The sequence below is a fragment of the Mastigoproctus giganteus genome, chromosome 12 (assembly GCF_048544385.1).
Source record: "Mastigoproctus giganteus isolate SK-2022 chromosome 12, ASM4854438v1, whole genome shotgun sequence".
NCBI classification, from domain to species: Eukaryota; Metazoa; Arthropoda; class Arachnida; order Uropygi; family Thelyphonidae; genus Mastigoproctus; species Mastigoproctus giganteus.
In genome coordinates this window covers 17,137,283-17,153,399 of record NC_143586.1, presented here as the reverse complement: position 1 = coordinate 17,153,399, position 16,117 = coordinate 17,137,283, and the positions used below count along the sequence as shown (strand labels likewise).

The window sequence follows — 16,117 nt, the reverse complement described above, 5'->3', positions numbered from 1 at the left end:
CAAGAAGTGGCATTATAAGTTGTCATTGGGAGATTACTATATTGCAACTCCCGCTATCTTCACACCCGTATTTAAAAAAAAATAAAATAATAAAAAAAACAAATGTTCAGTTTGTTTTAGTGCGTCGCGTCGATTTTTCTTTCATAGTAACTTTTTTTTTGTTTAGAAATCGCGAAAGGATGGGCAAACACAAGAGTTATGCTTTCAAGCTTGAAATTATTCAAAAGTTTGGAAACAGTGCATCTGTTGAATCTCTAAAAAACCAAACCATACACAATCTTGTAAAAAATAAAGGGAAGCTATTAGATTTAAAATCAACATCATAAAAAATAAATGGAGATTGCCATGGTGTTGCCTGATGCACCAGAGCTCACTCTTGTGCATCAGGCAACACCACGGCAATCTCCAAGACAGAATGAGCTGGTCCTACCGGAGCTAGTTATTGTCGGTGACTCCATTGTCAGGGAGACAGGTAATATATTGTATAAAAAAGGATAGGTGGAATAGGACCAGGATATGTCTTCCAGAGGCAAAAGTTGATGATGTTGTACAGCAAATATCATCTTTTAAGTGCACAAAGTGCAATATTGTTATAAATGTTTGGCACTAATAACATTAAGAGTAGGAGATCAGCAGATTTACTTAACAAGTACAGGTCAATATTGAAAAAAAAAAAAAAAAGTCGTGAGTTAGGGTTAAATTTGAATGTGTCTGCAACTCTGGCCAGACACGACAGCAGGAAGTACATGACGAGAGCCTTGTCAATCAATTCGGCCCTGGAGAAACTGCACAAGGCATATGAGGTAGAATTTTTCTCGGTGTAGTCTGTACTTGTTAACAGAAGAGACTGCTTCTACAGGGATGGGATACATTAAATAGAAGGGGTGCAAGAGTGTTTTCCAATGCAATCGAAGCAGTGTTAGGTGGGTTGAAAAACTGCTAACTTGTGGAGGGGGGGGATTAACAGACTAAAAGATTAACAGTAGCTGCAGGCAGAGTTGATAGTGATCCTTGCAATGCTTCTATTAGATGAGCAGCGGCCTGGAAGGCTGGGTGATAGGGATTTCAGGGACTGGTGGGAGTCATCATAAAGCAAATAAATACATGGGCTGTGTTGGGTAACTAAGAGTAAGAACAGGTGCATGTATATTTGCATGTACACAAATGCTAGAAGTATAATTAATAAATTTGATGAGTCTGAAGAGCTGGTCAAGACATCAAAAAGGCAGATATTGTTGGGATATCAGTGACGTGATGTCACAGAGATATAAGGAATGCAGAATTTGAATTTGGGGACTACAATTTGTATAGGAAGGACATGTGCGCATCTAAGTCTGTAGGACTGGAGATTAGCATTAGTAGAGACATACAATGCAAGAAAGCAAGCTTATGCAGCATAAGCCAAAAAAAAAAAAAAAAACCTCCCATTTCACCCCTCCATTCATTCCAAATGCCTGTACAGATCAGCCTTAAATTTATTTAGGCTATCAACTTCAACAACAAAAGATGGAAGTCTGTTCCATCAATCAACTACCCGCTGGCTAAAGGCAAATTTCCACACTTCTATTCTACAACTGTCTTTCCTCAATTTGAATCTGTGCCCCCTCAGTTTATTAATCTGAGCAAGAGGAAGAATCCCATCAGTATTCAGTTTGCTCAACCCATTCAAGGCCTTACACACATCAATCCGATTACCTCGCAGGTGCCTACTCTCGAGGCACTGCAATTTGCAGAACTTAAGCCTTTCTACATAAGAGCACCCCTTTGTTCAACTCACCAATCTTGTTGCCCTTCTTTGTACTCGTTCCAGCAACTCCACATCTTTCCTAAAATGAGGCCTCCAGACCTGTACACAGTACTCCAGGTGTAGCCTGACCATTGCCTTGTATAACGGGATAATCACTTCCCTATCCCTGCTAGCAAAATTCCCATATATCACTGAGAAGACTTCATGAAACTACCCTAGCAGCCCATCTGCACTGCTCAAAAAACTTCTTAATCGACTGCACAATTACTCCCCAGGTCTTTTTCACTTTCCACTTCCCTGAGTTTAGTACCACACAGTTGGTACATTTCTCTTGGGTTACTGCTACCCATATGCAGTACTTTGCATTTGTCAATGTTAAACTACAGTTGCCCCTTCTCAACCCATTTGTCCAACTTATTTAGATCCAGTTGGAGTAGCATACTGTCTTTAACAACCCTGCCAACCTTTGTATCATCTGCAAAATTGGACATTAAACCTGATTTACCTTCATCAATATCATCAATAAATATACAAAACAACAATGGGCCCAACAACAAACCCTGGGGTACTCCAGTAATAACATTTGTCCATTAAGAGCAGTGTCCACTGATTACCACTCTCTGTCATCTCTACTCAACCATCCCTTTATCCATTATAGCAACTTACCCTTAATGCCATACTTCTCCAATTTGTACAGCAGTCTTCCATATGCAACAGTATCAAAAGCTTTCCTGAAATCGAAGTATATGATATCAAAATTATTTATTGCATTCAGTTGCTTTGTGACCACATCATAGTATCCAATCAAATTGGTCAGACAAGAACTCCCTTTAACAAACCCATGCTGTGTCTTAAGTATTACTGCAGTCTTGTCTAGATGATCCTGCAATGCTTCTTTAACCAGCAATTCCCTTACTTTCCCCGGAACACGTTAAACTAACAGGTCGATAGTTACCTGTGTCACCTTTTGAACCCCTTTGTGCATTGGTGATACATTTGCACACTTCCAGTCCATGGGGACCTCCCCCAAGTACAAGTAAGCTTTCATAATTATGGCTAGGAGTTTGCTTACTTCCATTGCTGTCTCCTTTAATATAACTGGATAAAACCCATCAATCCCAGGTGCCTTTTTTATGTTTAACTTCAACAATTTATCCTCCACTTTGCTCTCAGTTATTACGAAATCACTTAGCATCCAGTTAGAGTTTGATAAACTTCTGGCTGTTGTTGTTGTTGTTATTTGGCTTTTAGGAGCATTAGCAACTAAGGCCATATTGCTCCGGGGATTTGCGGTGGTCATTCCCTGACCTTTCCGCATCCTCCGTATTTGGTGGTCACGGGCTCGAACACTGGTCTAATCAAGAAGCGCATGCTATGCACTGCTGCTCCTGCCTACCTGGCTACAGAGGCGCCTAAACTTCTGGCACTCCCCTTATTGAATAACTCCTCACGTGTGAATTTAGTTGCAAAATACTCATTCAGTTTATCAGCTACCTGAGCATGATCATCAATAGTCAACCCATCTATGTTAAGTGGTCCAATCTGATTCATCCCTTTCCTTCTAGAGTTTAAATAAGTAAAGAACCCTTTGCTGTTTTTCTTTGCATCCTTTGCCAAAGATTTCTCGTAATCAGCCTTCGCCTGCCTAATCTTCTTTGTGACTTGATTACAGAGTAGTTTATATTTGCCATAGGCTTCTGTGTCACCAGATATTTTATACGCATCCCATACATTTTTATTTTTTGCCACGAGCCTCATTAATTCATCTGACATCCATTTAGGCCTCCTTGAACAGTATTTCTTAGTTGGAATAAAAAGCCTAGTAGCCTCCAAAATTAAGTCCCTGAAGGCTTCCCATTTAGAATTTAATGTTGGTAACATAATCAGTTGATCGCACTGTACAGAATTTAAAAACTGTCTGAGACCCCTGTAGTCACCTTTATGAAAGCAAAAGCCCTTCCCTTTAGCCTTGATGGTAGTTACATCTTTAAGTAATTCCCCCATCAGTACATTGTGATCACTGTCACTCAGTGGTTCCTTTATCAGCAAATTCTTAATGTATGAATAATCACTGCTGATGATCAGATCAAGAGTATTACACCCTCTGGTTGCCTCTCGAACATGTTGCTGAAGAAAGCAGTCATCCAATAAATCCACAAATGTTTTGCTAGTGTGCAAGTGACAAACCCAGTTCCAGTCAATATCTGGAAAGTTAAAATCCCCCATTATAAGACATTCTGATTTACTGGCCCACTATTTCTTTGCACAATTGCTCATTATATTCATCAGGCCTAGAACACACACCTACTCTTATTTTTCCTTTCCCAGTGCTTATGTCACACCAAACAGACTCAACATTGCACTGTCCACCAACATCAACTGGATGCACTTCCTTAGATTTTGTGTTTCTTAACTAACAGCATAACCCCTTCTCCCTTCTTGTCTTGTCTACCCTTCATATACACATTGTACTCCCCAAATTCCAGTTCTGACTGCTTATATCTGTGTGACACCACGTCTCTGATATCCCAACAATATCTGCCTTTGATATCTTGACTAGCACTTCAAGCTCATCAAATTTATTAACTATACTTCTAGCATTGGTGTACATGCAAGTATACATGCACCTGTTCCTACTCTTAGTTACCCTAACACAGCCCAAGTATTTACAAGTTCCACTATAACTCCCAGCAGTCCTGAAAATCTCCATTACCTTGCTTTACAGGCTGCTGCTCATTCTAATAGAAGCAGTGCAAGAATCACTTTTGCCTCTGCCTGCGGCCACTGTTAACCTTTTAGCCTGTGTACCCTCCCAAAGCTAGCAGTTTTTCAACCCACCTAATACTGCCTCGACAGCATCAGCAAATATTCTTGCACCCTTTCTATTTAAGTGTACACCATCCCTGTAGAAGCAGTTGCTCCTGTCAACAGGCATAGACCAAACAGAAAAAAATTCTACCCCTTGACCCTTACAAAATCTCTCCAGGGCCAAATTGATCGACAGGGCTCTAATCATATACTCCTTCCTATCGTGTCTTTGCAGAATTGCAGACACTTTCACATTCAATCCTAACTCGCAACTTTTTTTCAACATTGATCTGTACTTGTTGAGTTAATCTGCAGATCTCTTACCCTTAATGTCATTAGTTCCAACATATACAACAATATCACCTTTTGTGCCCTTAAAAGATATTTGCTCTACAACGTCATCAACTGTTGCCCCTGGTAGACATACCCTGGTCATTAGCATTAGTAGAGGCATTTGATGCAAGAAAGCAAGCTTATGCAGCATCAGCCAAAAAAAAAAAAAAAAAAAAAAACCCACTTCCACTTCACCCCTCTGTTTGTTCAAAATACCTGTCCAGCTGAGCCTTAAACTTATTTAGGCTATCAACCTCCACCACAAGGGATAGAAGTCTGTTCCACCAACCAACCACCCGCTGGCTAAAGGCAAATTTCCGCACGTCTATCCTACATCTGTCTTTCCTCAATTTGAATTTATGCCCTCTCAGGTGGTTTTTCTGAGCTAGAGGAAGAATCCCATCAGCATTGAGCATGCTTAAACCATTCAAGGCTTTATACACCTCTATCAGATCACCTCGCTGGTGCCTAGTCTCCAGACACTGTAATTTGCAAAACTTAAGCCTTTCTTCGTAAGAGCACCCCTTTGTTCCATTCACTAATCTTGTTGCCCTTCTCTGTACTCGTTCCAGCAGCTCTACATCCTTCTTGAAATGAGGCCTCCAGACCTGTATACAGTACTCTAGGTGTGGCCTGACCATCGCCTTATACAATGGAATAATCACCTCCTTATCCCTGCTGGAAAAATTCCTGTATATCATTGACAATACTCCATGAGCTACTCTTGCAGCCCGTCTGCACTGCTCAGAGAACTTCATATCTGCCTGCACAACCACCCCCAAGTCCCTTTCATTCTCTACCACTGTCAGTGTAGTACCACAGAGTTGATACGTTGCTCTGGGGTTGCTGTTTCCCATCATGTTCCACCTATCCTTCTTACATAGTATATTCACCGTCTCCCTGACAATAGAGTCACCAACAATAAGTATTTCCTTTAGGACCAGCACATTCTGCCTTGGAGATTGCCTCTGTGTTGCGTGATGCACAGGAGTGAGCTCTATTGTTGAGCTTGGCAGATGAGCTTGATGGGCCCCTCATTAATTTCTTCGAGGGCATTTACCCTACACCTCAAGCTCTCATACACGCCCATCAGAATGCTGAGTTGGTGTCTAATTTCTTGATACTCTAGACACCTAGCACACACACACACACACACACACACACACACACACACACACACACACACACACACACACACACACACACACACACACACACACACACACACACACAAAGGCATCCCCCTGGGCTAGATCATGTCCTGTTTTAGAAAGGTTGGCAAATATTTCACATTTCGCAAATTTTTTGAGACTAATGCATTGAAGAATTGCCCCCTTCGTTTCTCCCCTGAGTCACAGCACTCTTGCTAGTCTGTGATCTTTGCTTCACAGCTCTAGTCTGGGTCATGATTTCCATTTAAATACAATTTAATTAACAATGAAATTTAATAAGATTAATAATATTTTTGATTAATTGATAATACTATAATAAGCTAACAGATTCCTAATAAAGTGCTTTGTATTACGCTAACTAGTTTTACTTTATACCTTACACTATCAGTTCGAGATATATATGTTACGCTATTTCTTATTGACTACAATATGGCGGCTGGTTCAACAATACTGGCGCCAACGCTGGGAGTCGTAACTTCCAAAAATTGCTAGTTAAAATCAAAACAAGAAACCAACGAACACTATTAAACCTATTTAATATCTCTGTAAAACACAATGTACTATGTTAATTAACGAAGAATACAGTAAAAATTAAAAATACTTATCCCTTTACAGCAGCTAAAAATCCACCGACTGTTCTCTTCCGTGACCAGAGCACCCACTTTTGGGCATAACGGCAAGTAAGGCTCCCAGAGCCGATGGCATATACCCAGTAGTTTTGAGGAAGAACATGAAGAAGTGTATTGAGCAACTGAGGTTAATTATGAGTGCATCTTTGGACTCTGGGGGGGGGGAGGTGATTGCTTTGGATTAGAGAAGTGCCAATATACTGCCAATAAATAAAAGCAGTTCTAAGAGTGAAGTTGGCAACTTCAGAACAGTTAGCCTGTCTTCATTGGTAGGAAAAATCTTAGAGACAATGATTGAGAATAAAATTCAGGGATATTTAGATGGATATGGCATTCTGAAGGACATACAACATGGGTTCGTTAAGGGTAAATCATACTTAACGAACTTAGAATTAGCATTAATTGAGGAATATGATGCAAGAAAGCAAACTTTTACAGCATCAACCAAAAAAAAAAAAAAAACCCTCTCCCATTTCACCCATCCAGTCACTCCAAATGTTTGTCTAGTGCAGCCTTAAATTTATTTAAGCTATCAACTTCCACAACAAATGGAAGTCTGTTCCAGCAATCAACTACCAGCTGGCTAAAGGCAAACTTCTGCACATATATTCTACAACTGTCTTTTCTCAATTTGAATCTATGTCCACTCGGGTTTTTACACTGAGCTAGCAGAAGAATTTCATCAGCACTGAAACTGCTCAAACCATTCAAAGCCTTAAACACCTCAATCAAATCACCTCGCAGGTGCCTAGTCTCCAGATTTTGCAACTTGCAAAATTTAAGCCTCTCTTAGTAAGAGCACTCCTTTGTTCCTCTCATTAATCTTGTTTCCCTTCTCTGTACTTGTTCTAGCAACTCTACATCCTTCCTAAAATGAGGCCTCTAGACCTGTAACTTAGTAAGCTATTTTGACACAGTTACTCATCAACTGGATTTAGAGAATAATTTCAACATAGTTTATTTGGATTTTAGCAAAGCATTTGACTCGGTCCCCCATGAGAGGTTACAGAGCATCTGCCAAAAAAAAAAAAAAAAAACATACCATTTCCCCCATCCATTCATTCCAAAAGTTTCTCTAGTTCTGCCTTAAACTAATTTAAGATGTTGACCTCCATTACAACAGATCGAAGTTTGTTCCAACTATCAACCGCCTGCTGGCTAAAGGCAAATTTTCACACATCTATTCTACAATTGTCTTTCCTCAATTTGAGTTTGCCCCTTCAGGTTAGTAACCTGAGCAAGAGAAAGAATCCCATCAGCATTGAACTTGCTCAAACCATTCAAGACCTTATACACCTCAATTAGATCACCCTGCAGGTACCTAGTCTCCTGATGCTGCAATTTGCAGGACTTAAGCCTTTCTTTGTAACAGCAATCCTTTGTTCCACTCACCAATCTAGTTGCCCACCTCTGTACTCGTTCCAGCAGCTCTACATCCTAAAATGAGGCCTTCAGACCTGTACGCTTGACAAGGGGTCAATCACATCCTTATACCTGATAGCAAAATTCCTGTATATCATTGAGAAGACACCATGAGCTACTTTTGCAGCCTGTCTTCACTGCTCAGAAAACTTCACATCTGACTTAAAAATACTCCTGGGTATTTTTCAATCTCCACTAACCTGAATGTAGTAGCACAGAGTTGGTACATTTTTCTGGGGTTACTGCTACCCATATGCAGTACTTTGTATTTGTCAATGTTAAACATGAGATGCCACTTCTCAGCACATCTGCCCAACTTTTCTAGATCCTGTTGTAGTGGCATACTGTCATTACTATCATTCCTACCAACCTTTGTATCATCTGCAAACTTCAGCACTAAACCTGATACACCTTCATAATTATCATTGATAAATATGCAAGACAACAATGGGCCCAACACCAAAACCTGGCAGACTCCACTAATAACATTAATCCACGAAGAGCAGTGTCCATTGATTACCACTCTCTGTCTTCCCCCACTCAAAAATCCTTTTATCCATTGTAGCAACTTGCCCTTAATGCCATACTGCTTCAATTTGTAAGTAGTCTTCCATGTGCAACCGTATCAAAAGCTTTTCTAAAATCCAAGTATATGATATTAAAATTATTTTTTGCATCCAGTTCCTTTGTGACCACATCATAGTAGCCAATCATATTTGTTAGACAAGACTTCTCCTTAGCAAATCCATGCTGTGTCTGAACTATAACTGCAGTCTTGTGTAGGTGAACATATAAGGCTCTTGTGACATACTTTCAAGTATAAACTTTAAATTATTCATTTCAGCCTGAAAAGAGTCGTGTAAGTTATTTTCACCAATATTAATGCAAAATTGCTCCTTTAACTGCTATATCAGAGTAACTTGATTTCATCTGCAACTGGAGGAAATATATAACTATTCCTTAGTTTAAAACAATTTTATTCAGGTTATCTTTTATTATAAACAGGGAATATATGGTGTTATCTCTATTTAATATTCATGAGTAATCAAATAAAATTGTTTGAAATATCTCGAGATTATAATCTAGAAGATTAATTAAATCCATTTCTGACCTTATGATACTCAAACCGTTAAAAATAATTGTTAACAACAAATTTTTTGTAAAATATTTCACAAAACACTATCTGATATCTTGAAATACTTAAATAAGTTACTGTACACAGAGCAGTACAAAAGTAATGCATCCCATTTTTTTCCTCAGAAAATTTAATTCCTACAACTATGCCTTTTATATCAATTAATCCTCAATCATTAATAAACACAGTTATTTTTCCACAAAGTCACCATCATTTTCTATCCACTATCTCTGAGTCAGACATATTCCAATCCTGTAAAAGTCCTTATTCTTGATTTGGAAGGTTTTGCGAACACTGTGCTTGAGCTGGTTGTTGTCCACAAAATGGGTTCCACTGAGTGCATCCTTCGGTGGGCCAAACGGGCAATAGAAGATGCAAGATCCATGCTATGAGAAGAGTGTGGAAGAATAGTGCATCCCAGTTTTGCAATGGCCTCCATCATGCACAGACTGGTTGTTGTTGTTGTTGTTATTTGGTTTTTAAGAGTTAGCAACTAAGGCCACATTGCTCCGGGGATATGCGGTGGTCATTCCCTGACCTTTCCGCATCCTCCGTATTTGGTGGTCACGGGCTCGAACCCCCGGTCTAATCAAGAAGCATGTGCTATGCACTGCCGCTCCTGCCCACCTGGCTACGGAGGCACTGCACAGACTGGTGTGGGGTTGTGTGTTGTAATGGAGAAGAACCTCATTAAGGTTTTTGTCTGGTTGAACTCTATGGATGCTAGCTTTCAACTTTTTTAACATTTCCACTTATCGATCTGAGTTAATTGTAGTGCCACGCTTTAAGACATCCACCAGCAAGACCCTGTAATTGTTACAAATCACTGTTGCCATGACTTTACCAACAGAAGGCTGTCTTTTGAACTTCTTGTGCGGTGAATTTTGATGGTGCCATTCCATCAACTGTCTCTTCATTTCAGGGCCATAATGATGGACCCATGTTTCATCACCTGTGACCAAGCGTGAAAGAAAAACCTAACCTCTCCTTCACTCTCGTAGTGTGGAGAAGTTCCATACAGATGACTTTTCGGGCTCCTTTGTGCTCATGTGTCAGCATTTTTGGACCTACCAGGTGCAAACCTTATTATAGACTAGCTCCTTTATGATGGTTATCAGAGCAGGTTTCCCTATATCTACTGTATCACACAATTTGTGTGTTGTGATGTGGCAGTCTCCTTTGATCAGCAAGTCAATCCAGCTCCTGTTGTCTGTTGTCACTGACATTACTGGCCAGCTGCTTCGGGGTTTGTCAACAAAGTCACTTTCCCCACCCTTAAAGTGTCTTACCCAACATCTAACTGTACTCACATCTATGGTATTGTCACCATGAACATTTTTATTATTATTATTATTAATAGCCATATGGTACAAGGAAGCTTGATGCTTATGCTGCACCAGCCAAAACATTTTATGAGTTACCCTGAGAGAGAGAGAGAGTCAAAAGTAGAAGGGAATCACCAGGAAAGAGAAGAATGATGACTATCCAGCTCAGGACTCTTTTTGAAATGCATGGATTTTACAGGCATCACTTCTTCCTTGGTAAGAAATTCAATCACCACTCTTTGCTTGATACATATATCTGTAAGATTCACCATTTTGAATTATCAGTGTGCTGCACTCACAAGACCAATCACAGCGACTCAGTATGATGAAACCAAAGATCTATAGTGACACACAAAATGATCTACAGTGCCACATTTGAAAGCAAAAAATTAGGAGGCATTACTTTCGTACCAGTCCTTGTATATGAGATACTGTAAGAATGTCTTCCTATTACAAACCTTGTTTTGCTTCTAATTTAGTTACACATAGACATGAACCTGTATGTACTAAATTCTTCCTAACTTGAGACTTCACATCCCTAAATTTGTTTACAAATTTGATACTGTGCACTTTTAGGCATCTTACACTTGTGGCATCTACTCACTGATCAATGAAAAGACAGTTATCTCCAAAACAGTGTTGTCCAAGTGGTAGCACCCAAATGAGAATAAGCAACAGTATACTTTCCCATTAGACAACACTTTCCCATAAGTACAAGTGTAGTTATAAAGAATACAAAGTAATAATATAGCAATGGCACCTCCGTAGCCAGGTGGGCAAGAGCGGCAGTGCGTAGCACAAACTTCTTGATTAGACCGGGGTTCGAGCCCGTGACCACCAAATACAGAGGATGCGGAAAGGTCAGGGAATGACCACCGCATATCCCCAGAGCAATATGGCCTTAGTTGCTAATGCTCCTAAAAACCAAACAACAACAAAAATATAGCAATACAATAATGAATATCATAATTAGGAAATAAAAAAAATTTTAAAAAGTCTGCTGCCATTCAGATAACAGTTTCAGATAATGGTCTAATCAAGAAGCGTGTGCTACGCACTGCCGCTCCTGCCCACCTGGCTACGGAGGTGCCATTGCTATATTATTACTTTGTATTCTTTATAACTACACTTGTACTTATGGGAAAGTGTTGTCTTATGGGAAAGTATACTGTTGCTTATTCTCATTTGGGTGCCACCACTTGGACAGCACTGTTTTGGAGATAACTGTCTTTTCATTGATTAGCAGATAATATCACTTTTTATTTTTAAAATGAGAAAAGCAGAATAAAGGCATGGGACTATGAGATAAAATGTGCATTACCTATTTTTCAGTTCAGCATTATTAACTGAAAACTAAAATTAAACAAAAAGATTAACCAAATTAGAAAAAATCCGAATTAAAAAAAGCATTTTTAACAAAACGACTTTAAAGAAAATTAAAAACTTACAATAGGTGCTCGGTCCCTATTAAAGAAAGTAAACCGAGTCCACTGAGTACTCTTTAAAAGTCTAGTCTTGTGTTCTCCAAGACCGTATACATTGTGCGATGGCAGTAGAGAAGACAGTTGAATAAATTGATCAGAAAATACCAGCCTTGAAATGTTAGTTACAAATCTAAAAAGTAATATACAGAGAGAAAGAGAGATTAACTTACAGATATATAAAGATATTAATAAAATTCATAAAAAATTCACAATTTACTTTTATCCACTATAACATTATAAACCACAAATACCTAACTCAGAGGTTCTCAAATTGTACCCCACAATTTGTATATTTTGCCACGGGTTTTAAATTTGATTGGTCATGTTTAGTTCTAATGAAAGTTTTATTTTATAAAGCAAGGTTCTTCTATCATTTTATTATTTGATATACAGATTAAAATTTAATTATTAATAGTAAGTGGTATATTTATTTCTTGCCCAATTCTAAACAAAATGACACCATTAGTTTTATTCACTTTGGGTGCAGGAGAGAACAAATTAATTTATCATTTTAGAGGATTGCAATAATATAAAGTCTGAGAACCACTGATCTAATTCCTATCAATGCTAGCCACAACTGTGTGGTACTTTGTGCATTTCAATCCACACAATCTACAAAAAAAAAAAAAAAAAAAAAAAAAAAAAAGGGCACTTCTGAATTGAACTGATTAAAAGTAAACATAGAAAGTCCAGACAGATGAAACTGGAACAGATTTAGGACTACAACTTTTGGTACACGGAATGTGAGAGGAGTTAATGGGAAGGAAGTGGAATAGGCAAAGGAAATCCTGAAGACTAAAGTGCAATATCTGGCTGTGACTGAGGCTAAGAAAAAAAGGAAAAGGCACTGAAACTCTGAATGATGTTCCTCCAAGCAACTTTTGCACTGCTAATGATCTCGTAATAACCAAGACTAAATTTATTTAGTCTTGGTTATCTCTACCGTGGAACTGTCAAGGAATGAGAAGTCAATTATTGACTATATAATGGTAAAAAATAAAATGACGTTTTTCTGGAAAGCTGTTGTTAAAAGGAGACCAGAAATAGGCATTGGCCATCTTCTACTGATCGTGGAATTAGCATCTGAATCCCTGTGAAGATTAAGAAAAGGAGAAAAAAAAGATGATCTGCACTAAAATCAACACTTATAAGCTGAAGCAGGCAGAGGTCCAACAGAAATACCAGGAAGAGGTCATTCAGAGACTGAGTCCAAACATGGGAGAGCCCGAGGACCTGAAGGCAAATTTGCAGTCAGTGTGGATACTCTTCAGGGCAACTCTGCTTGATGTTGCAACCAAAGTCTGTGGTAGTCCTGAGCTGGACCATGGAAGAAATAAACAGAATGGCAAAGTGAATCTGTAAAAGCTGAGGCAGACAAAAATAAGGCTCAATGGAAAGAGTACTTCTCATCAAGAACCAGCAGGGATTATGAAGAATATAAGGCACAGAGAGAAAAAGCTAAGCAGACAGTCATAGCAGCAAAGTCGTGGGATGAGTTTGGAGAATTCCTGGAAACAGCAAAGAAAGAAAACCAGAAACTGTTCTATACAGTCCTCAAGAACATAAAGGAATGTCCCCTGAAGTTCATCAAATCGAAGGAAGGTTCACTTCTAATCAAGGAGGATGTAGTTATGAAGAGGTGGAAGGAATATTTCTAGGAACTCTTGATGTGTGATGAAGATCATGACAGTGAAGGAGCCAGCTTATGTGATGATACTGTAGATGCAGACAGCAAGAAAAATATCATTCTGGCAAAGCTGAGTGCAGCTATATGAAAGAAGAAAGCCAGCCAGACAAATGATAGCTTAACACCTGAGATGGTGAAGTACCTGGGTGACTTCTGGGACAGATCTTCTATTGAAAGTGATGCAGCTGGCATGAAAGAGTAAGAAGGGAGATTGGGATTTATCATTCATTGCACCCATTTTTAAAGAGGATGACAACTGGGAGTGCCAAAATCATCAAGGCATTTTCTTACTTAGCATACTGGGGAAAGTGTATTCTTGAATACTAGAAACCAGGCCCAAGAAAGAGGTGGAGGGGCAGCTGGAGAAGGCTTAATGCAGGTTCAGACAGGGAACAAGCACACAAGATCTGATCTTTATGCTGCAGCAGATTGCAGAGAAATCTATTTAGTATGACTCAGAAGTGCACCTTCTACTTTGATTTTGAGAAGGCATTTGACAAGGTTCCATGGTTTGCTATGGAGAGTGATGGAGAAGAAAAATGTTAGTAGAAGTTTAGTAGCTGGCATTAGGAGTTATTATTAGCAATGCTGTAACTATGTGAGAACTGTCAATGCAAAGCCAGAAGAATTCTTGACAATGGGTGTGAGACAAGGAAACATTCTCTCCCCGTATCTCTTCATCATCATCATAATCACGGGCAATGTCATAAATGAATGCAAGGCACATACCTGGCCCTTCCAGCTGGGAAATTGGATAATGAGGCCTGTTACTATCTCTGAGCTTGCTTTTGCTGATGATGTGACATTGATAGACAAGTCGCAGGAAATCTCCTCAACATATCCTGAACTTGTGGCAGGAAGCCATGGCGAAAACAGAAATGGTCATTAGTTCTAGCAAGAAGTCTATGCTAATTTCTTGCAAACCTCTACACCATCCTTAGATGGGAAAAACATTGAGCAGGTCTAGCACTTCATGTATTTGGGAACTATCATCAGTAAGGATGGCAGAATAGATGACAAGCTGCATTAGCATTAGTAAAGGCATATGATGCAAGAAAGCAAGCTTATTCACAGCATCAGCCAAAAAAAAAAAAAAAACACCACTCCCATTTCACCCCTCTTTGTTCGAAATACCTGTCCAGCTAAGCCTTAAATTTGTTTAGGCTATCAACTTCCACAACAAGGAATGGAAGTCTGTTCCACCAACCAACCACCCGCTGGCTAAAGGCAAATTTCCGCACATCTATCCTACATCTGTCTTTCCTCAATTTGAATTTATGCCCTCTCGGGTGATTGTTTTAAGCAAGAGGAAGAAAAGAATCCCATTGGCATTGAGCATGCACAAACCATTCAAGGCCTTATACACCTCTATCAGATCACAATGCCAGTGCCTAGTCTCCAGACACCGTAATTTGCAAAACTTAAGCCTTTCTTCGTAAGAGAAATCCTTTGTTCCGGTCACCAATCTTGTTCCCTTTTCTGTACTCGTTCCAGCAGCTCTACATCCTTCTTGAAATGAGGCCTCCGGACCTGTATACAGTACTCAAGGTGTGGCCTGACCATTGCCTTATACAAGGGAATAATCACCTCCTTATCCCTGCTAGAAAAATCCCTGTATATCATTGACAAGACACCATGAGCTACTCTTGCAGCTCGTCTGCACTACTCAGAGAACTTCATACCTGCCTCCACAATTACCCTGAGGTCCTTTTCATTCTCTACCACTGTCAGTGTAGTACCGCAGAGTTGATACGTTGCTCTGGGGTTACTGTTTCCCATATGTAGTACTTTACATTTGTCAATGTTAAACTTCATTTGCCACCTCTCAGCCCATCTGCTCAACCTTTCCGGATCCTGTTGCAGCAGCATAGTGTCAGTAGTGTCCTTAACAACCCTGCCAACCTTTGTATCGTCTGCAAACTTGGATATTAAGCTTGATATACCATCATCAATATCATTTATAAATACAGAAAACAACAATGGACCCAGCACTGAACCCTGAGGAACTCCACTAATAACATTAGTCCACGAAGAGCAGTGTCCATTGATTACCATTCTTCTGCCTTACAGTCTTCTGCCACTCAACCATCCCTTTATCCATAGCAGCAATTTGCCTCCAGTGCCACACTGCTCCAATTTGTGCATCAGTCTTCCATGTGCAACAGTATCAAAAGCCTTTCTAAGATCCAAATATATAATATTTGGATCTTAGCGGGTGGTTGGTTGGTGGAACAGACTTCCATCCCTTGTCGTGGAAGTTGATAGCCTAAATAAGTTTAAGGCTCAGCTGGACAGGTATTTCGAACAAACAGATGGGTGAAGTGGAAGTGGTTATTTTTATTTATTTATTTATTATTATTATTATTTTATTATTT

At 39.4% G+C, this 16,117-nt stretch overlaps 1 protein-coding gene across 3 annotated transcripts in view; it reads right to left on the bottom strand.

The window, feature by feature from the left end:
* Positions 1–16,117, bottom strand: part of LOC150076736 (lysosomal alpha-glucosidase-like) — a 238,790-nt gene that overhangs the window by 199,635 nt on the left and 23,038 nt on the right. For all 3 annotated transcript variants that reach the window (XM_090386832.1, XM_090386831.1, XM_090386833.1), the window contains exon 3: positions 12,020–12,185. In XM_090386832.1, coding sequence (XP_090242958.1) covers positions 12,020–12,185 — 166 coding nt within the window. The remainder of the gene's footprint in view (positions 1–12,019; positions 12,186–16,117) is intronic.